General features: G+C 38.6%; 2 protein-coding genes across 5 annotated transcripts in view; both read right to left on the minus strand.

Annotated features, from left to right (window-relative positions):
* The window catches only part of lamc1 (laminin, gamma 1), a 60262-nt gene extending 54351 nt beyond the window's left edge, over positions 1–5911 (minus strand). The window contains exon 1 of the mRNA XM_016248457.1: positions 5469–5911. Within this exon, the coding sequence (XP_016103943.1) occupies positions 5469–5838 (370 nt within the window). The 5' untranslated portion in view covers positions 5839–5911. The remainder of the gene's footprint in view (positions 1–5468) is intronic.
* A 3829-nt stretch (positions 5912–9740) lies between these two features.
* Positions 9741–23245, minus strand: part of dhx9 (DEAH (Asp-Glu-Ala-His) box helicase 9) — a 17446-nt gene continuing 3941 nt past the window's right edge. For 3 of the 4 annotated variants that reach the window (XM_016248459.1, XM_016248458.1, XM_016248460.1), the window contains exons 12-28: positions 17404–17595; positions 17166–17307; positions 17005–17087; positions 14979–15135; positions 14700–14797; positions 13886–14099; positions 13673–13767; positions 13514–13587; positions 13040–13192; positions 12800–12960; positions 12611–12722; positions 12314–12475; positions 11934–12061; positions 11594–11823; positions 10767–10882; positions 10424–10624; positions 9741–10293 (exon numbers count right to left, since the gene is read on the minus strand). In XM_016248459.1, coding sequence (XP_016103945.1) covers positions 9945–10293; positions 10424–10624; positions 10767–10882; positions 11594–11823; positions 11934–12061; positions 12314–12475; positions 12611–12722; positions 12800–12960; positions 13040–13192; positions 13514–13587; positions 13673–13767; positions 13886–14099; positions 14700–14797; positions 14979–15135; positions 17005–17087; positions 17166–17307; positions 17404–17595 — 2667 coding nt within the window. In that variant the 3' untranslated portion in view covers positions 9741–9944. The remainder of the gene's footprint in view (positions 10294–10423; positions 10625–10766; positions 10883–11593; positions 11824–11933; positions 12062–12313; positions 12476–12610; positions 12723–12799; positions 12961–13039; positions 13193–13513; positions 13588–13672; positions 13768–13885; positions 14100–14699; positions 14798–14978; positions 15136–17004; positions 17088–17165; positions 17308–17403; positions 17596–23245) is intronic. The other variant, XM_016248461.1, reaches the window with a different exon arrangement.

A 23245-nucleotide genomic window follows, 5' to 3' on the forward strand; every position in this document is an offset into this window, starting at 1 on the left:
AGGTTTGAACCAGATAGCAAGCTCTTGTTTCCAACCCCCTAAACTTAGATTGGTATAATTTGGACCATCTGGTCCCCCTTCAGAAATGACAAGTTCTTTGATGGAGTTTGGGGAAAAAAAGCGCCTCTGAGGGATGAGAGACGAGGACCCCAGAGCCCAGGAAACATTCGGCTGTTAAGTTTCCCACACTGTGAACACTCATCGTCTCCTCTCTTATGAGAAATCAAGAGAGAGAGAGGATGAGACAGGAAAGAGACAAAGAGAGGGGGAAAACAAGAACTGAAAGCAACTTCTTCTCACAAGAATTTGGCTCTTGTCAAGTAAACCGAGGTCAAACTTCTTAACATACTGTAAATGCCCATTAGCTCCAAGTAAAACAAGCTTCTTCCTGACACAAATAACCGTCTGTACAAATCTTAAAGGAAGACCGTATTAAAAAGGCCACATTGTATTCTGGATAGTGTGCGCCAGAATTTTCCCAGATTTAAACAATTAGGAGACAGATGTTCGACCAGCCCTTTTCCATGAAAACAGAAGTGAAAACAAGGAGAGCTCCTGATAAACGCATAAGGACAGCATATGATTTCAGTGGCGTTACAAACTCAAAACAGGAGAAAAATGAGCTCTTTCGTTTTAATAGTTTAGCATTTAAGTATGAAATTGAAGATGAGACAGGCATCGAACACAATATGATGCAGAGTAAAATGCAAGGCACGGTTTGACAGTTCGCAGTAAACACTGCAGATTTCTTCTTTCTATCAGTGAGGGAGGAAATAGGGCATGATAAGGGCCATTCACAAGCTCAAGTTAATGAATCACTCACTGCTGCAGTTTATCAGATGAAAGGAAATTCTCACCCTCCACAAATGCTCCCAAGAGCATTCTGGAGAAAAACTTTTATATCAAATGCACGTTGCCAATTCAGGAAGTTGGAAGTAACAGACTAGTAGAATTAAGAGCTTTTTTTTTTGCTGTGTTCTTCTATCAACGCTGCAAAAAAAATATACACCAAAAGCTTTTCACAGCTATAATTCCACATAAATTCATACAAAAACCAATGCACTGACGACAGTCGCTTTTAAAGAAAGACATCTGTTAATCTACTTAAATATCGACAGAGTCAATCAAAAGGATTCACAAAAAAAATCTTGAACTTACATGCGAGTTAGCTGTTTTAATCAGACTCACTCTGTAAGTGAATCATCCAAATTCCAATACTGAGGTCACAAATCGACCCCCTCGCTAAACTGAGAGTCATTTTCGAAACAAACTTGGTTTTATCTATTGGTTATTGATTGAATGCAGGCAGATCTGAATGCGAATTTACAGTTGATTAAATTTAAGTTAATTGTAGAATCTGGCATATGTCACCAGAGAGAAGGCTAAGGCCCTGTCCACACGAATGTGGTTATTTTTAAAACCGCAGCTTTTTCTACGCGGTTAGGCCATTTGTCCACACCCAAACGCAGAACCAGTTCACTGAAACCGAACATTTTTGAAAACGCCTGCCAGGGTGAAGATTTTCAGAGTCAGATTTTTTGAGTTTTTGGCTTGTGACGTCGGCGCCTGCGCTGTTATCTCCGCCTACTGGAGACTTTTTCAGGCTTCTGATTGGCCAACATGGCTTTACGGTTGAGATTATATCGCCACCTGTTGGTTTGGCATGCTCTTGACAGTGATTCATAGCATGTGTTTGCGTTTTAATGTGGAAAGAGATTTTTTTTTAAACGGAAGAAGAAAAAACTCAGTTTATAAAAATACCCGTGTACGTGTGGACTTGGCCTAAATAAAAAAATTATGAGGTTGCATATGCAAGGATGAATTGTTCGCAATAAGATTAATTACATGCATTTAGGAAAAAAGGTGAGGGAATGAACAATTCATTTTCATTCCATGCAGACTTGAATTCGTAATAAAGAAATTAAAAGAAATAAATACTTTTATAACAAAGACAGTAAAACATTATATACTTTACAAGGGTGTACAAGTAAATACTCTATGGCTGACTAAAAAGTCCTTGTTTTAGGCCCCAAGTATAACATCAATGCCTAAGACAATTCTGGAAAACAACCTCCTATCTACAGAAATATAAATGGGCATTTCTAGCTGGGTATGACACAGTATAGCTAAATTTATGTCTGCAATCCCTCTGGGCTGTGTCTGACAAGTAGACCATTTTGAAAAAAAGACAGCATCAACAATTTTCCATTAACCTGACCATTCTTTAAACCACCACATTATATCTATTTGCCTGTACAAGTTCAGATGCATACAGGTGCATCTCAATAAATTAGAATGTCGTGGAAAAGTTCATTTATTTCAGTAATTCAACTCAAATTGTGAAACTCGTGTATTAAATAAATTCAATGCACACAGACTGAAGTAGTTTAAGTCTTTGGTTCTTTTAATTGTGATGATTTTGGCTCACATTTAACAAAAACCCACCAATTCTCAACAAATTAGAATATGGTGACATGCCAATCAGTTAATCAACTCAAAACACCTGCAAAGGTCTCCTGAGCCATCAAAATGGCCTCTCAGTTTGGTTCACTAGGCTACACAATCATGGGGAAGACTGCTGATCTGACAGTTGTCCAGAAGACAATCATTGACACCCTTCACAAGGAGGGTAAGCCACAAACATTCATTTCCAAAGAAGCTGGCTGTTCACAGAGTGCTGTATACAAGCATAATTTATTTAATACACGAGTTTCACAACTTTTCCACGACATTCTAATTTATTGAGATGCACCTGTATGTCTGCAAGTCTTCATTAGCCGGTGTCTGGATGATGATTCACATTTATCAGTCTCACGCATTCTTGAAGCTTGACAGGCCAGCCAGAACTGGTTAATAAAGAACGAGTGTGGGACATACAGAAATGTTCAATAGTAAATCTACCCTCCTCATCTGTCCTCTCCCCCCAGGCCAGGCCAAATCTCCACGCTCTCTAAGGACTCAGCAGTGTCAAGTTAAGACATGCCTGCTTCCGCCTCGACTATCCCAATGAAGGAAGAATAAACATGAAAGCCATCAAAGCCAGAGCACATAAAATAAAAGCTTATGGCTGGGACCCAGACTACTTGTGGGTTCCCACCTACGGAGTTGCCTTGGAAAAAAAATCATGGAAGAACAAAAACAAGTTTCAAATCAACAATTGTGAATCTTCTAAGATATTTTGGCTTCAGTTCTCAGTAAGATGTACAAAAAGAGATGCGTGTCCACTTCAACCCATCAAAACGATGTATTTCTGAGCAAATTTTGAAGTACTGCATAAAAACACTGTTTGGGAAAAATGGTCAAAATGCATATTAAAAATGTTATACACTTTTAAAAATAAAGGTGCTTAAAAGGATAGATTTTAGATTTTAGGTTTTTAGAATCTGAAGAACCTTCTTTCACCACAAAGAACCTTTTGTGAAACGGAGAAGTTCTTCAGATGTTAAAGGTTCTTTATGGAACCATTTAGACAAAAAAGGTTCTTCTATGGCAGGGGTGCCCAACCCTGCTCCTGGCGATCGACATGTCCTGCAAAGTTTAGCTCCAACTCTAATCAAAGACACCTGCCTTTAATTTTTAAGTGATCCTGAATACCCTAATTAGTTGCTTCAGGTGTGTTTGATTAGGGTTGGAGCTGAACTTTGCAGGAGAATCGATCGCCAGGAGCAGGGTTGGGCACCCCTGTTGTATGGCATCATGAAGCACCTTTATTTTTAAGAGTGTAAATATATAACTTACATTTATTTTTAAATATTTTGTTCATTAGTGGCTCAACTAATTAGTCAATTTCATTACTTGAAGGTGCATAATCAAGATGAAAAGCATCAAATATTATATGGCTGTCAGTTTCACGCTGTTTTAATGACGTTTCAAATGCAAAATGCCTAAATCAACAAGAAGAACTAAAGTGAATTAGAAGAAAAGGTGTCTGACTGAAAAGGCCCGTTGTAGACCATGTGCTAACAAATGGCTGCTAATTAGCCAAGTGTATGATAGAAAGAATAAAAGCCAAATCACTTCCTCTTCCATTATCTAAATGCAAATGTCTTATTGACACCCTGATTACAGCTCACTAGACATGCTTATTACTTGCATTTTGGTATATGCCTACTGATATAGCAGCATCTACTTGGGAACGAGAAGCTACAGAGGTCATGGCTTGCTGGGACTCTACTAATTGGTTACGTTACTGCTCTTTTCCCACAGGCAGAAGAACCTCCTCCAGCAACCCAATCGTTCTGCTTATGCTGGAAGAAATTCAATGATTTGCGTAATATGCACAACTTCACCGCCTAGTAGAGAGGTCACTCAATGCCAGATCTAACAGAGGGTCTATACTGTTGTCTAAAACAGCGATTCTGAACCCAGAGTAGGCTATGTATCTTGTATGATCTTCTTAGGTAAGCTTTCTCCTTGACGGCCCCCAGAACCGAAGAACAGTAAAGTTTGAGCTGTATTTAAAAGGTAATGATTCTTGCTAAATGACATCTAGTATATGATAACAATACAATACAACAAAAAGTTGAACCATGATGATTAGAAACACGCAGATTTATTATCGCCTAAAGCTATGAAATATGAGTGATGACTGAGTGATCGCTATTAGTAGTATAATGCAGAAAATTAGCATTGCCATATACTCCACATCTGAGCAGATTGAAAAAGTGGACAGATCATATGACCTAAGAAGTTAGTTATTACTACATATTTAGTGGATAGATACTATTATTTATTTATGAGACACTAGCATGTATTGTCTCACTACAACTGCCTATGCTAACAGTTTACAATAAGCCTCATTTGTGCATTAAATATAATGCATTATATAGAGCAATGTATTTTTACAGCATTTATTACATGTTGATTAAAAAAGTTATTGTTACAGTTTGCAATTAACATTTATTAAATGCTGTAGAAGTACTGTTCATGTTAGTTTATGTTACCTAATAAGATATCATTGTAAAATGTTTTTACACATTGACTAGTCAGAATGGCTACTTAATGGTTTATTACTACTTTCTAATAAGATTATTAACACAATCTAACAAATGGAATAGATACTAGAGTAGCAACTATCCAAAAAGTAACTAAGAAATACATAGGGAATAGTAACTAGTAAAGGCGGAATTGGTGTTAACAGCTATTGGTTACTACTAGTCAAAAGTGAATAGTTAATATCTGAATCACAGATCTCTATAGATTTCAATTAAAAAAAACGTAATTTGTTACCAGTAACAATGAAGTAGTTGCTTGTCACTATCAATAGTAGATTGATGCATAAATACATACTGGTGGTGACTAACTTTAATGACTAGTAGTAGTGAATAGCTGCTAAAGAACCTGAGATGCTTAAAGAACACATGCTAAATCGATTTGTCACAACTCTGGAACAACTTTTATTCACAGCGCAGCAAACCAAACAAGATTTGTGTGACTCTGACACGAGAATACAAGAGAAAGCTGCTTACCCAGGTGAAGGGTCAGGTTGATGGAGTTTGGGTACTGGATGCCCGCTAACATAGTCTGACTTTGCCACCAGGTGGTATCCGCTTGGTTGTTGTAATCGGTGAGATAAACCGCGCTGTGGTGGTGTCTGGGGTCTCCGGCGTCGCAAATGTGGCATGATTTAGTGACTCCCGTTACCCCGGTCTGTACACAGTATTCTTCAGGCGGCGAGCCGCAAGTGTTGGTGGCCACTACGGTTACATTGAAAGCGGCGTTAACAAACTCTGGCATGCAGCGCTGAGGCCGATTGAACTCGTCTATACATTCATCCATCGCTCCGTGACTGCACGCTGCCCACAAAGTCCATAACAACAAACAGCTAAAAAGCGACATTGTGTCCTTTTGTTTATGCGACCTCAAGTAGCTACCGTCACTGTCTTGATCCCTTAAATCCTCGCAGTCTTTAAAAAGTTTGCAGTAGTTGCTTGTCACTATCAATAGTAGATTGATGCATAAATACATACTGGTGGTGACTAACTTTAATGACTAGTAGAAGTGAATAGCTGCTAAAGAACCTGAGATGCTTAAAGAACACATGCTAAATCGATTTGTCACAACTCTGGAACAACTTTTATTCACAGCGCAGCAAACCAAACAAGATTTGTGTGACTCTGACACGAGAATACAAGAGAAAGCTGCTTACCCAGGTGAAGGGTCAGGTTGATGGAGTTTGGGTACTGGATGCCCGCTAACATAGTCTGACTTTGCCACCAGGTGGTATCCGCTTGGTTGTTGTAATCGGTGAGATAAACCGCGCTGTGGTGGTGTCTGGGGTCTCCGGCGTCGCAAATGTGGCATGATTTAGTGACTCCCGTTACCCCGGTCTGTACACAGTATTCTTCAGGCGGCGAGCCGCAAGTGTTTGTGGCCACTACGGTTACATTGAAAGCGGCGTTAACAAACTCTGGCATGCAGCGCTGAGGCCGATTGAACTCGTCTATACATTCATCCATCGCTCCGTGACTGCACGCTGCCCACAAAGTCCATAACAACAAACAGCTAAAAAGCGACATTGTGTCCTTTTGTTTATGCGACCTCAAGTAGCTACCGTCACTGTCTTGATCCCTTAAATCCTCGCAGTCTTTAAAAAGTTTGCAGTAACTCGCCAGCTACCGAGTTTGTGGTTTTGTAAATAAACTCATGCGGAAAATGGTGGTAATCGCTTCACCTCCAAAAAGCGATAGTTGTGGCTTAATCTCCTCGCGACTTCTCTCTTGCAAACCTTCACTTTATTACTGCTTTGTAACCACACTTTTGGAGAAAATGAACTATATCCGACTACACCCTGGCAGCTAGTGCGCAAGTCAAAGTACTTCCCAAAAAAAAAAAATCCCTACGTCTACTTCCGCCTGAAGGATGCTTTGATGGACCGCCGACCCGCTAAACAAGGCAAGGCCAAATGGACAGGGATGCATGAGTGGGCGTGGCGAAAAGGGTATGGGTGGAATGGGCGTGGCTTTGCGCTTTCCCAATTGGTCAGTTTCCCAGTCAACTCCAGGAGTGGGTGGGGCCGGAATTTCATACCTCACAGATTCTCAACGGAGCGATGAACTGACCACTAACTACTATCCGTAAATAGATAAACAAATATGTGTTAAACCGTGGCTTGATTCGCCATCAGAAAATCCCAGAAAAATTCTCTTTCAAATAGCTGTCCATATGCAGGCTGTGCAGGCTTTTATACTGTGGTATCTTCAAAGAGCCATACTTTCTGGATGAATCCCCCGTGCTATGAATAACTAGAGGATGATAGCTGTTGCTTGCTGTGAGCAGTGGGGTCAAAGGGCAAGGTTATTTAAACCTACTCTACCAGGCAAGGGTGTATCCGAAAACTTTAAATAGGTGAGTGTTACGTTTTGTGGGCTGCTTATTAATATTTTACCAGCATTTTTTCTAAGATGAATAGAGAATCATCTTAAAGTTTGTCCCACACTTACCTCAAAATCAAGTGTGTTTGTTATATCTTACCTCAAAATCAACTTTTAGTTTTTTATGCAGCTAGAATATTCAAAGCCTTCATATAACTAACTAGTAATAAAAAAAATAACCACAGTTAAGATTGCAATTCTGGAAATTTGTTTTCCTTTTTTAAAATTCCAAAATCATGTGCGTTATATATTACCTCAAAATCTACCTTATCCACAAAAAAAAAAGGATCCACTGTAGGCAAATTCAAAGGCTTCACAGAACTAACTAGTAATAAAATAAATACAAATAAAAAAGTAACAATTAGTAATAGTAATATGAATAAATAAACAATAATAAAAAGTAGCCTAATAAAAATAAATAATAAATGGTAAAAATATAGGACTGGCCATTTGTTTTTGTTTTTTTCTCCAATTCATAGATCTTTTCTTTTGCATTGGATATTCACAAATAAAGTTTGCCCGGTGGATTGATTGGAAAGTGAGAGCTGGAGTACTGAATGATCTGAAAATGTGTGTGTGCTATTGATAAGAACGATAGCAGATACTGTCTCTGATACTACTCTACATAAGTCATCATCAGATCTAGTCTTCGGACGCATTCCTTTAGATAACGCTATAACGATTTAATCAAACTGTGATCAAAGAACAAAACTTTGGTGTTTAACAAGACAATCAATCATCACCAACCATGGAGATAAATTGGTTTAATAGCTCTCTAAATAGGATAGAATTGCTCTGTTGGAAAGAAATTGGTTTAAATTACCCTTCACAAAAATGACATTACGGCCTATTTAAATGCTAAAAAGCAAAGATATGCTTATACATTTTTGAGCTAAGAATCTTGACATCTAGCATTACTATAAAACCTCTGACCTTGCAATCAAGTGTACTAGACTTGTACTAGACTTCTGTCTATCCATCAATCGCCTAGTCTTACTACATCCAGGACAGGGGAAACGAGGGCTAGATTTATCCCTATATGTCAAAAAGAGAAATGAGTGTCAACGCTTTGTCAAATACTCATTTCTGCCCCCCGTACCACTGCATCAAGCTCAGGCATGTCCAGGATGTGCATCGTCTCACTGCTACCTTCAAACTTTAAACACATTCATCAGCAATTGTTCTCTAAAGACACAAGAGTTAGCCTATGTACTCTCTCATCTTACCCAGAGGCTACGACTATACTCTTCTCAAAGATATTTCACACATTCTCTGGAATTTTGCTGCGGTTTCAGATTTGCTTTTTTGAGTAAATCAGATGAGTAATGCTTTATATAAAAATGTTAAAGTAACAAGTCAAGGAGTTATGGAGTTTAAGTGTGTACAGAATTTGTGGTTATATTTGCAATTACACGCTGAAACACAATTATATTTTAGTGTAGATTAGTGAATTAATAATAAAAAAACAAACATACAAAACAAAGCAATTAAATACTTTTTAAATCATTAATGGTAGCATCCATAGATAGACTCAGATATAAACATGCTCTGCAGCGGGTTTAAAGCGCCCTCTATCGTTAATCATTAGCAAAGAATCACGATAAGCGCCAGATATGAATGAATCTAAATTCATTATATTTGTAGTTTAAGTATATATCCAATATATATCATAAATAAAATATTTTGCCAGCATTTTATTTATGCACCAAACACAATTACATAAAACTAAAGGTTTAAATCTAGCTATTATTTAATTATACATATCAATCGATGATTTCACAACACTTTTTTGTTTCTAACATTTATGAAAATGTTGAGCAATGGATTTTTTTGGTAATCAATGATACATTCAGTAGCCAAAATAATAATTTACACTAACTCATATATCATTATATCAAAAAAGATCAAATTGATTTACACTTTTCAAAAGACATGTTAACACACTTCAGCTCTTAGTGTTCCAAAACTCTTGTGTACAGTGTTATACACACTTCTACAGCTGCAAAAATGTCACTTGGTATTTTGTGGTCTCTGGAAAGACACTGGATTCTGAAAAACTGAAATAGTGTATAAAGTACAATATTGATGCATTTGTCAGCCAGCAATCCATTATTATTGACTGCACACGTTATATTTCACATACATTTCTCAAACTGCATATATCTAAACTATGAGTTGTTTGTTTTAGGGCACAAAATGTTACTCAATCTGGACAGAAAAAAAACTTGGCTGGAGTTACACATTGCTGCAAAACCACACATCTGGAAACGGAGTATTTGATTCCCACCAGTGACTTCATTTCTTAGTCAGTGAACTCATTTCTTAAGAGGGCATGAGAGAGATCAAGACAAATTATAAAAAAGAAATTTTATTCGAATACAACACTTAACATGTATTTGCCATCCATTATTGGTCACGAATAGTTATTTTTAATAACTTATTAACTGACAGTCATGGTTTCAATTTATTCATGCTTTTTTACATAAAACGAGGAAAGATTGAATAACAAAAAGCAACAAAATTCAAACATTTTAAATCTTCCCAAAGACATCCTTGTTCAGATGTTCAGTTTTAATAACCACCCCTGTTTCCCCCCCAGCCTCCTCTGAATCCCCTCCCTCCATTTCCATCTCCTCCACCTCCTCTGTATCCACCAGACCCTCTGAATCCACCCCCACCAGACCCCCTGAACCCACCTCTATCAGACCCCCTGTACCCACCCCCGCCGCCACGATACCCTCCAGACCCCCTGAAGCCACCTCCACCACCCTGGTATCCTCCGCCTCCTCTATATCCTCCACCAGACCAGGATCCACCACCACCGCCGCCTCTGTATCCTCCTCCTCCACGGCCCCTAAACTCTCCACCCCCTCCAAAGTCAGTACGGGGCATCTTGGGTGGACGTGGACCATCTCCAAAGCTGTAAATAACAAAGATAAAAGGGTGTTAAAATAATACAATTAACTAACATCTCATTTTCAAAATAGTTTAGTTTTAAGCAACCTTTATCCTAAATAAACCAATTAAATGTATGGGTTCAATGATCTCACCGTGGGTTGGAGACCATGAGGTTGATGCCAGCTGACGAGGGTCTGGACACAAGCCGAATGACGTTCAGCAAGCGCTCATTGGTGGGATCCAAATTCCGGATGTATTCTGGGTCTTTGGTCACCTCCACCACCAGGGCTTCCATCGCTGCCCTCAGGGCTGCCACACCACCGGCTATATCATGGGGAATCTTCAATTTGATCCTACAGAAGGAAGGAATATTCTTGATGATCACTGGAACACTTCTCTTGTTGACTTCCTTGAAAATATTTGGTTTGTTCTCCGGATTCCTGACTCAAGAATTCTGGAGAACTTATTTTTTGTTGTTTATTGTTCAACACATACCAGTCATCAAGCTCAACAACTTCTCCACTGGAGGTGACCTTCTTTGTGCCGAACAGAATAAGCTGAAGAGGACTGACAAGAGTCATTCCTTTGGCAGAAATGGCTCGAGTTCGGATCTGTTATTACAAAAGACAAATTATATTTGTATACTCCTAAAAGCTGACAAAAACTTTTAGCAGATATACACTACCATTTAAAAGTATGGGGTAAGAAAGATTTTTTTCGATATTGTTTGAAAGAAATGAATACTTTAATTCACGAAGGACACATTCAAATTGATCACAAGTCACAGGAATAAATAACAAATATAACTTTTTTTTTCATTTAATATTTTCAAAATTTAACTTATTCCTTGTGATGCAAAGCAGAATTTTCAGTAGCCATTACTCCAGTCTTCAGTGTCACATCCTTCAGAAATCATTCTAATATGCTGATGTGGTGCTTAAAATATATTTCTTATCATCAGAGTTGAAAACAGGTGTGCTCCTTTATATTATAATAAAAAAGCCTACTGCCACTTTTGATCAATTTAATGGGTCAATGCTGAATGAAAGTACTGAAAATCACCAAACTTGGAAATTGTGGTGTACACATTTAAAATGCACAGTATTGCTGTTAAATTAAATATTTTAAATGAACTATATATATTGGATCGGACTGGATTCTAACATTTGATTGGATTCTAATATTAGAATAAGAATGTCCAATATTATGTGCAACTAAGTAAAAAAATCATGGTTCGTGGCTGTGATGTAACTTAAGTCTTTATTAAGTCTAAAAGTAGAAACTGCGAAAATAGCAGTTTAAAGCTAGACTTTCAAACCAACCTTTTCCCCAAAGACGAAAAAGGGAGATGGATACGCCATATCATGGTTGCTGAAAGGACAGTTAACTGAGGACTTGTGAATGAGAGCATTTCGCCCCTCTGTGGTCAGGATCTTCCTTTTCTCTTTGTGGTAACACACATTGGGGTAAGAGCCAAACGTCAGCAGAGAGATCACCACATCCAAGTTATTGTCTGGTCCCACAGTGTTAAACATCTGATTCAGGAGGCACTCTACAAGAGAGTGAAAAGACAAAAAATTACTTTAAAATCTTCAAATAACATCCGAGGACTGAAATAAACTGAAGAACTACATGGAAGTGCATTTAGAAGCACGGCTTAACCTTCAGGGAATCCGACGTTGACAAGGATATCTTTCAGCTGGACCTTGGCCTCCCAGGTCATTCGCAAAGTGGACATGTTCAGCCTCTTGTGCTCACAAAACCGGATCTCTGCATCCTCACCTCCCATCCTGAAAAATTACAATCTATTTATATTGTGAAACCCTCAAGAGATCAAAATGTAAAAAAAAAAAAAAAAAAAAAAATATATACATACACACACATACACACACATACACACACATACACACACATACACACACATACACACACATACACACACATACACACACATACACACACACACACACACACATATATATATATATATACACACACACACACAAAGTCTCTCAATTTAATACAATGGCATTTGGACCCACCGGACTTCATCCCAGGCCTGGAAGACAGAGAGTAAGGCCACGTGATCTGAGAAACGTGAGCCTGCAAAGTTCCTATGAACAAAACCGAGGCGTTTGCCTTCGTTGATAAAGGGCTCGGGGAAACAGGTCGCTGCTGAGATAGTGCACACGGCATCTCCAACACTAAACAACACAAACACAAGTACAAGTAAATTCAACAGGTAATTTTGGGAAAAATAGCAATGACCTGTATGTTCTTGACAGCTTTGTGAGATGCACTCAAGTCATAAACAGCCAATGTTGGATGAATAAACTTACTTAAAGATGCATCCCATGATCATCATCTTTCCCAGACGTGGTTCGATGGGCAGTTTGGCTAGAATGCGTCCCAGTGGAGTCAGCTCATCATTAGAGTCTAGAGCATCCAGCTCTGGAGAGCAACAGAGGCTTGTTTGATTTGGTTCCCTTCAACATCCTTAATATTAAGACATGTAACAAAATCTGTACCTCTCAGTGTATGTTCAGCTTCAATAACAGCATCCAACGGAGGCGGCTCAATGGCTTTGGACAAGAAATTCCCGATGGCACCCAGTCTCAGTAGCTTAATGCTGAGGGCCACCTCATGCAGTGGTGTGCGGAAGATTTCAGGAGTCATATGGGTCTCCAGTCTGCATAACAATCATTAACATTTCAGATAATGCGATTTTGTTTGAGGTTTTGGTACAACTGAAGAATGACATTTCGTACTTTTCAAAACGAGCTCTGCTGCAGAGGTAAAAGCAGAAGCCTGGTTTGACTCTGCCAGCTCGTCCCTTCCTCTGCTCAAGGTTGGTCTTGGAGGCCCACACTGTGGCGTAGTTTGTCATGTTGTTGTGAGAAGTGAACAACTTCACTTTCTGCCTGAATGACATATTTGGTATTTGTGGACAAAACAGAGTATATAGAGAAGAGAAATGTACATCAAAGAGATAGTTTCTTCCACAAGGAAACTAATTTTCTGACCCTAATGTCATTCCAAACCTTTATGACTTTGTGTTTTGCGTTACACAAAAGATGATAATGTTGGTAGCCAAACAGCTGGTTACTATTAACTTCCATTGAATGGACAAAAAATGATAATGTTTTGTGTTTTACAAAAGAAAGTCATGCAGGTTTGGAATGACATGAATAAAATAGAGAAGATTTGGGTGAATCATCTCTTTAATAAATGGAGCTGCTTACTTGCAGGAGTCTAAGACAAAGACCACATCATTGATGGTAATGCTTGTCTCAGCGATGTTGGTGGACAAAATGACCTGTGGTGTGTTTGCAAAAATTTGTTTCAAATTAAAATGTTTTAATATATCAATTCCTAAATTGCACAGTGAAATGTCTCCAGACCTTTGTCACACCCTCAGGAGTGGGCTCAAACACTCGTCTCTGTTCTTCCCTGGGGATCTGAGAGTGAAGCGGCAGGATTCGGTATCGATGACCACCTTTGAGGGACACAATATTAGAGGAATCACTAGGAGTTATATTAACAGATCCAAGATACAAGTCACAAGATCTGGAGAAAACATTTTGTTTGAGTGTGAGCAGAATATCATTACAGACCGAAGTGAGGGTTCATCTCCAGGTGTTTCTGCATGGAATAGATGAGGTTCCAGCCTGGAAGGAAGACTAGCACAGCTCCTGGTACTTCCAGCGTTTCTATGTACTTCAGCAAAGCCTCAATCAGCTCGAACGGAGTTTCCTTCTCATTCAACTGAGACATGGCACGCTTGGTTTCAGGAGTATACTCAGATCCACAGATGACATTACAGTTCACCTGTAGAACACAGAAATACACATGTCAAGCATTAATTTATGTACATTTAAGTAAACCATTATGAACTATCATCTGATCAGTGCTGTGGAGTAAAGTTTAGTTAGTTAAATGCAGCTCTTCTTCAACTATGTTTTCAAGGTATGAAAGGGTATGTTTAATTTCCAGTGGATATATCATAAAAAAATTTGAGGCTGGTAATATTTTTTTTTCATTTTTGAAAGAAGTCTCTTAAGCTCACCAAGGCTACATTTATTTCAGAAAAAATTAAGCAAACTAGTAGTATTCTGAAATACTACTACAATTTGAAACAACATGATACTTTTTTATAACAGTATTCATGAAGAAAATTCAAATTCATTTATAATATATATAAGTCCGTGTCACTTTTGATCAATTTAATGTTTCCTTGCTGAATTAATACTTTAAAATGGATAATTTCCAGATAATATTTTAACTTTAATCAATGACAGTATAAAAGCCATTTAAATTATATCTTAAATATGTGAAACATTTATACTTTATATTTTTCTCAGATGGTATAGTACTTTTTTGCACCTAATTTAATAAAACAAACAAACAAACAAAAATAAAAAAACATACATCTTCCTCTCCACCATCTTCATCTTTATCTTTTTTCTTCCGGTCCATTGGTGGTGGTACGAACTGAGTCATCTGAATGCAGTCTTCTAAGAAATACTCTGGAGATATTAAAACATAAATAATAATCTGTCAGGTTTTACAGTCAAGACATTCCAAATTAATGCTCTAACATTGAGCAATGGGTTTCCAAACATCCATAGCAGTATTTCATCCAGTGTGTGAGATGTAAATATTAAAATATCATTACAAAACAGTGCATTGTGAAAACATGCTTCTCACCTTGTACAGGATGTGCACGTCCATGCACCTCGATGATAGGACAGTTAAAAAAGTACTCCCTAAACATGGTTGTGTCAATGGTAGCAGACATGAGGATGATGCGCACCTCAGGGTAAGCCTGGACCACATCTCTCAACACTACCAACAGGAAATCAGACTGGACAGAAAAACATACTTGTGAATAGGTTGAGACATTGCACCTCTCTAAACACATTTTTTGAGATGTTAACATACTGTATATGTACAGGTTGCACAACAGTGAAAACAATAATAGCACTCATTATGTCTATTATTAAGTGAAAAGTGGTTATTTTTTCATTTGAGCAATTTCGTTCTTCCAGTTCAAAAAGCAAAGTTGAGCCTACGTCACGAAAAGTGACGTATATGTACTAATTTGGAGTGGTGATTGGCTGCCGTGGTTGGAGTATGCCTCTATGTCATCAACTTTCTGAGCTTTTCTCAGTATTATTCATGAGAATGAACTCTTATGGTCCAATCACTGCACTGTATTATGAATGAGATCGTCTTACAGCAGAAAATTTAAATCTCATAAAAGAGCTTTGCGCTGTCAGTTCATTTCTGTAAACATACGCAACAATATGTAGAGCACGTATGAGAGAGCGGTTTCTGCACGGAATGCCGAGATGAGTTTAACAACACTCACTGCGCAAATCATAGTTCATATCCAGACCGGAGCAAGCGTGTTTCAAGTTTATGTGAACATATTTCATATTCTCTCATGCTCCGAATATATATATGCACACATATCATGTCTTCTTCGAATAAAAGATGTGCAAATAAGGGCACTGATACAGCGGTTCACCCGATCATGAACGCGATGACACGACGGATTATTGTGGTACACAGCAAACTAAGATATTGACCGAAAATTAAAAGAAGTGTGAACAAAAAGTAACTATGTCTTTATTCTTTCTGATGCGTGTCATTTGTACTGAGACTGTAGTGCTGGTAAACGTAAAATATTATAAAATGTTAAATGTTCTTCTTCATTTGTCATATCCAATATCTCCGCTTATTTATTTCAAATAATAATTTATCAAAACATATTGGATTTGTTCATGATAGTTGTTAGTCTCTAATGACAGGATTTCTTGACAGTTATTTATCATTATTTTTTTAAATATATCAAGGTGGCCCCCATCTCTGTTGTTGTTTGTATTTTCTTTCTTTGCTCATATTTTAATATGCATTTGTCTCTATAATGAGCGTGTTGTAGGTCTGTGTTTTATTGGTTGTTTTCTAGGGCTGCCCTTGACTAAGGATTTTTCTGGTCAACTAGTAGTTGTTCATTTTAAGCATTAGTCGACTAATCGCATGTTTATTAATAAACCATTTAAATCATTATAATGAGTCTTTAATTACTTACATTGCCTAATAAGCACTCAAGCACACACAAAGCTTGGAGTGCACACAAATAAACGTAGAGTCTTTACAGATTTGAAATGTGTATTACTCTTATCTGTATGACCAAAAATGGGGGAGTATTTTAAGAGAAAGTGGCCGCACTGGCGCCTCCATCTCATGCTGTGAGCGTTACAGCTTCCACATTCTGCAGACAGTTGAATAGCACACATTTCTCTGGGTTAACATTAGATTAAGTGGCCATGTAAAGTTGCGAATACTTACATCTTTCAGATGATAAGCCATATTTGAGGTCGATGAATGATAGGCGAGCGTTTGGATGTCCTGCCCGATGTACAGTATTAGATTAGCCGTTGACGATCTGTCCGTCACGAACTGTGTGACTTCGCATGTGGATTTTTTTTTCTGCGACTAATAAAATTTTGGTCGGCCAAGCCTCTCTTCTGGTCGACTAAAGATTAGTCGATTATTAGGGGGCAGCCCTATTTTTTTCTCCCCTCTTCCCACCCTCTACACTCCCACTTTTCCACAGCTTTACACGCCCATTTCTTGACTCTTTTTCAAATCTGAGGTGTGAACAACCAGTGCTAAAACAGGGGGGTTTCATGACACTTTAAAGCTGATACTGTAACATTGGACTTACATTTAAGTCCCTCTCATGGATTTCATCCACAATCACATGACTGATGCCACGGATACCAGCTTCCAGCTTCCTCAGCAACACCCCTGTGAATAAGACATTTTAAGTTCTATTACCCAACCCTGTGCAACGTGCCACAGTACAAGATTAAGAAATGAACGTACCAACTGTGCAGAAGAGAATGCTGGCATGAGGTCTGGGCAGGACAGACTCAAAACGCACACTGTAGCCACAACTTTTCCCCACCTCCTCTCCTCTCTCGAATGATACACGTTCAGACACTGACACAGCACTGATCCGTCTTGGCTAAGAGGATAAACGGCAGCAGAAGCAAGTCCCATTACCGTCTTGTTCTTAAGGTGACCAAGCACATAAAATCAGTAAGCATTTCAACAGGCTCACCTGCGTAACAATGATATTGCATTCAGATGCCTTTCCTGCCTGTACAAACTCATCCAAGATGTACTGAGGAACCTGAGTAGTCTTTCCACAGCCAGTGGCTCCACGAATGATGACCACTGGGTTATTGTGAATGGCGGACTTGATTTGCTCCTCAAAGTTTTTGACTGGCAGCTGACTTCGCTCCATGAGAATCTGTAAAAAGACCATGCTGTTAGTAATCTGACAATACCAAATCCATATTAATATGATAACTTTATAACTTGAGTCCCTGTCAACAATTCTTGCTCATGAAAAATGCTCAAACTAAAAAATAAAAATGGGCATGATGAATATCCTGAATATCCTATAGCTGTCATCAGTATTGTTCATTCATCTGCCCAGAAGAGAAAAACTGCAAATATTAAATGTGCTTATCTTCTAAAAGTGAATTTCCTTCATGAAACATCAAACATACAAATGTGTTTTTTTGTTTTATATATATACACTATGTATGTATGTATGTATGTATGTATGTATGTATGTGTGTATGCATGCATGCATGTATGTATGTGTGTATGCATGCATGCATGCATGTATGTATGTGTGTATGCATGCATGTATGTATATATATATATATATATATATATATATATATATATATATATATATATATATACACATATACACACACACACACACACAGTATACATACATACTATATAATATAATATAATATATACACACTTATACATACACATACATATACACACATATACACACACATAGTATACATACATACTAGGGGTGTCACGGTTCACAAAATTTTAATATATATATTATATATATATATATACACACATATATACACACACACACACACACACACTGTATACATACATACATACTAGGGGTGTCACGGTTCACAAAATTCGAGGTTTGGTTCGATACGACACAGTGGTGTCATGGTTCAGTACGTTTTCGATACAGAGGGCAGGGGGATTGCTTACTTTGCAATGCTGGAAATATTTCTGCTTTAAACCATGAAGGCGAGCCAATGGATATCACATAAGCAACGTGCAAACTTTGCGCAGGAGTTATGCCGGTGAACTTCTTAATCTCAGTCAATTCACTTTAAAGGACAAACGGAATGACGGAGCTTTCGGCATATGACACCGCATATTCTCTCAGAGATGACGAGAGACTAATCTACTTCAACATATGCTGATAACGGTATATGGCTAACTGTAATTTATTCCCTTAATATTTCTCTTGTGGCCATACATAGTGAAAAAAAAATATTTTGAAAGTCGGTGCTTGAAATGGTCTAAAGCTTTTTATTTAATTGATTTTTATTGATGACTGTAGTGTTAATATTTTAATTATAGGCCTATAATTCATTGTTTAATAGACCTTTTTTACAACATGGTAATTGAGGAGTAATTAGCCTAATCTTTCGTTATCCTCGCAGCACGTTAGTTATGCAGTAATATTGTGGGGCAAATTAATTGTCATTTTTAATTAATAATAAAAGTAGGCTAACTTCATAATGATAATAATAATAATAGGCCTAATAAAAATAAGAATGTAACAGGCCTACATTAACTGGAAATGCCAAATCTCTGGCTATCGTTGATACAAGATCATATGGCGCTTTTCCACTGCGTGGTACGACTCGGCTCGGCACGGTTCGGCACGGCACGGTTTGCGTTTCCACTGCAGTTCAGTACCGCTTTAGAGTGGGCAGGATTATTCACATGTCGTTATAGTTGCGCCGCCTCTACTACCACGACTCCTTAAAAAAAAAAAATTAAAAAAAAAAATTTTTTCATTCCGCATCGCCCCATGAAGCTCTCGCTGGATCCGCTCCTCTGCTATCAATGAGAGGAACGTCTGTTCTTCCACAACAGACAAAACTTTTTGGTTGTTAAAAAAAGGTGCGCTCGTTCAAAACAGTTGCGTTCGATCCTTCGCTGGCTGTGCTGATTTAAATCTAGCGGTTCTTTTGTGTTTGTGTTGCAAGTTCAGTGACGCAGGTAGCGACGATTCTCTCCGGCCAATCCGTGATCAGCAGAGTTAACACGTCACTTTTTGGTAACGGTACGGTTCACTTGGAACCCCAACCGAAGTGGTACTAAAAAAAGTACCAGGTACTGTACCCAGTTGAAAACCCCCAAAAAGTGAACCGTACCGAGCCGTACCGTGCCATACCATGCAGTGGAAAAGCGCCAATAGTCAACCGACGCACCCCAGCAAGGGGAGGTTATCACGGGGCAGACAGCACGTTGCCCGTTACGTCGTTTGGCCTGCCTTGTTGAACGCAGTGGCACTGAGAACATTATATTTCACACACTTTAAGCTCTTTTATTTTCCAAATGTAATAGGATTAGTCCAATGAATCATTCAGTTTGTAATGTGTACCGAATTGAAAGCCTCGTACCAAACAGTTCAATACGAGTAAGTGTATCATTACACCCCTAATATACATATATACAGTCTCTCACAGAAGGGAGTACACCCCTCACATTTTTGTAAATATTTTATTATATCTTTTCATGCGACGATTTGTTGTCCCCTCAAAATAACTCAACACACAGCCATTAATGTCTAAACCGCTGGCTACAAAAATGAGTACACCCCTAAGTGAAAATGTCCAAATTGGGCCCAATTAGCCATTTTCTCTCCCCGGTGTCATGTGACTCAGTGTTACAAGGTCTCAGGTGTGAATGGGGAGCAGGTGTGTTAAATTTGGTGTTATCGCTCTCATACTGGTCACTGGAGGTTCAACATGGCACCTCATGGCAAAGAACTTTCTGAGGACCTGAAAAAAATAATTGTTGCTCTACATAAAGATGGCGTAGGCTATAAGAAAATTGCCAAGACCCTGAAACTGAGCTGCAGCACGGTGGCCAAGACCATACAGCGGTTTAACAGGACAGGTTCCACTCAGAACAGGCCTCGCCATGGTCGACCAAATAAGTTAAAGTGCACATGCTCAGCGTCATATTCAGAGGTTGTGTTTGGGAAATACACATTTGAGTGCTGCCAGCACTGCTGCAGAGGTTGAAGGGGTGGGGGGGGTCAGCCTGTCAGTGCTCAGACCACATCTGCCAGATTACATCCCACCAATAGAATCCATCAAATAGACACCATTATAGTTTGCATTAAAACCAAACAAATTCCCATTATAACCCTGAAATCCATTAAATTTGTTATTGTGTTCTGGGAGGGGTTCTATTGTTTTTTTTTGTTGAATTTCACAGAAAATATTTGTCTATTTGTAGGAGCGAGTATGAGAAGCATTCACAGACACAGGCTGTGTGTGCGCTCTTCTGAATTGGGAATAGCCAACATGCATTATAAACTTATTTCAAATTAATCTGTACTTTATCTGAGATAAAATGTGTAAGATAACGTTCACGTACTAACAAAAACATCTAAGAATACATCTTTTATTCTCCAGTACTGAAAACAGAACCGATAAGGGAGCTTTTGATATGCGCTGTGACGCAGCTCTTGCAAATGACCTTTTTTGTTTGTTGTCTGTCATTTCGAAGCTTAAGTTGCATACGGTTTTCTTTAGTTTTAATTTGCCTAACTATCGATCTGACCCAGTAGACGCCATAATCCCACTCTGTCTCTCTCCCGTCCCGCTTTCTTTCACAAAATTGACGAGAAGGTGTGGGATTATTTTGAATTAGAAGGAAACGGAAAAGTTGAGTAAACTGTGTAATGTCAAATTGTCTTACAATAACTCTACTGGAGCGATGTGTAATCATATTCAACACAGGCAAGTAGGCGTTAGCTTAGAGGCTGGCCAAAGCTAGCAAATGTCAATCATGTCATTCACTACAACCCGTCGGTGCTGCGATCCCGTCCGCGCCATCTATTCCTCTAACGAAGACCCACTTCGGTGGTGGTGCGGGATGTCCAGGCGCTTTCTGAAACTATCGGCTTGCTTTTCATTATCTCTGCGTGCCTGCGACTTCAGTTCCTGCCAAGCGCGTTTTTTCAAGTGCAGGAATTTTATTGTTAAGCGCCTCAGGTCCCGTCTTTCACCAGACCAGGTTGATAATTTCACTGAACAAATAACGCATGGTCTGAGTAAGTAAAATGGGCATTGTTGCATTGTTTTGTTTTTAGGCAATATAGCCTACATGAAGTAAGTTTTTAAAAGCCGTTTTAATGCTATTTCTTGATAAACTTTCCTATTGTTTTTGACTTGTGTTTTAATATGTTGGCTAACGTTATATGAGGATTAAGAATTATGTCAGGCTATTGATTGATTTCCATTGTTCTGCATTTCCCCAGCTGATTTTAATAAATAAACTATGCTTTGACCGACGTTGAGTGTATGCTCTTCTTTTATTTCTTTTTAATGACCACTTAAAATGAAATGATGATAACGCGAGGCAAGTGTGCGGCAAGTGGAATTCATTGAGGGATTTGACAGTGTGATTCATAGATTAAGTATTTCAAATATAGGCTATGCTACACGCACGCACAGAGGTGTTTTTTTCTTACCATCTTTTGGGGGGTTTCTTGCTTTTAGACTGGTCGGATACAAAACTTTAGTTTAAATGACAATCAAAATAGTCGTCGTGCACATCCCTAACACATACTATAAAATTCTGATTTTTTTTTTCTTTCATATGTGCTTATATGGGCTCCTTATACCATTTGGTTCTTTGGTGTCCTTTTGGAGTTTCTAAGTGTCCTTTTTTGGAAAGACATCTAAATTTATCTTGAAAAAAGGTTGCCGAAAATATAGATTTTTGTGAATCACCCTTCAATCTTTGCTGGATATAGCAAATGATGACAAAATAAACATTTGAAACAAGTTAAATGGTCTATGCTTAATTTCATGAAGTGTGTGATTAATCGCAATTAATCACAGAAAAAAGGATGTGATTAATCAGATAAAAAATTTGAATCGATTGACAGCCCTAATATAAAACCAAAGCTATTTGCCACTGCGAGGGCATTAAAGTTTTTATATAAAATATTTTAGTTTGTTATCGAAAAACAAGTTATACTCAAGAGTCCAGAGCCTCGATCATAACATTATAACAGGCACCTTCCGAGAAGAGACCTGCACTATCGCGGGACCCAACGCAACAGTGTGTGGCGCAGGACAACACTTGATGGGCGAGTGCGGGTGGGTAGACTCGTGTGCGGGATGCGCGAGAATAAGGGTGTACTCTCACTAGGCAATCTTAACCGCGCCCGAGCGTGTTTGACCCCCAAAGCTTGGTTCGTTTGACTAGTGTGATCGCTCCGTGCAACGCTTGGAAGAGGTGGGCCAGAGCGCAGTACACATGTAGTGTGAGCACTAACCGCGCCGGACCGCGGAACTTCTGATACATGCAGCATGACTGTGTTAACACTTCTGAGCGGCAAAAGTGATAGATCTGTAAAGCAATATATTGTGAGAGGGCCGTGTGTCACCACGTCCCAAACGACTCAAAATAATAAACTACAAAGTTAACAAAACGATGCACTCCACTGTACTGAGCGAGAGCGCTTCTGCCTTCATGTGCTATCGGAAACTTCCTATTTCCCACCTATGAAGTCATGACTCACGACTCGTGAGCGCTTCATGTGATCGCTACTGCAGTCTTTGGCCCACCCCAAATGCTCTCATTGGTTGAGATGTGTGATGACACCCATCCCAAGCCAGTACTGAATCAACATCCCACCCCTACTGTGACCCATGGTTTGTCTGTACGTGTATTCAGAGCCAGTGAGCAACGGACTTTCATAATAATAAAAAAACTGTGTTAACACGCGATAAAATAATTGTCGGCGTTAATCAATTAATGCATTAACTTGCCCAGCCCTAATATATATATATATATATATATAT

This window comes from Sinocyclocheilus grahami, unplaced genomic scaffold (assembly GCF_001515645.1).
Source record: "Sinocyclocheilus grahami isolate Dianchi unplaced genomic scaffold, SAMN03320097.WGS_v1.1 scaffold879.1, whole genome shotgun sequence".
Lineage (NCBI taxonomy): Eukaryota > Metazoa > Chordata > Actinopteri > Cypriniformes > Cyprinidae > Sinocyclocheilus > Sinocyclocheilus grahami.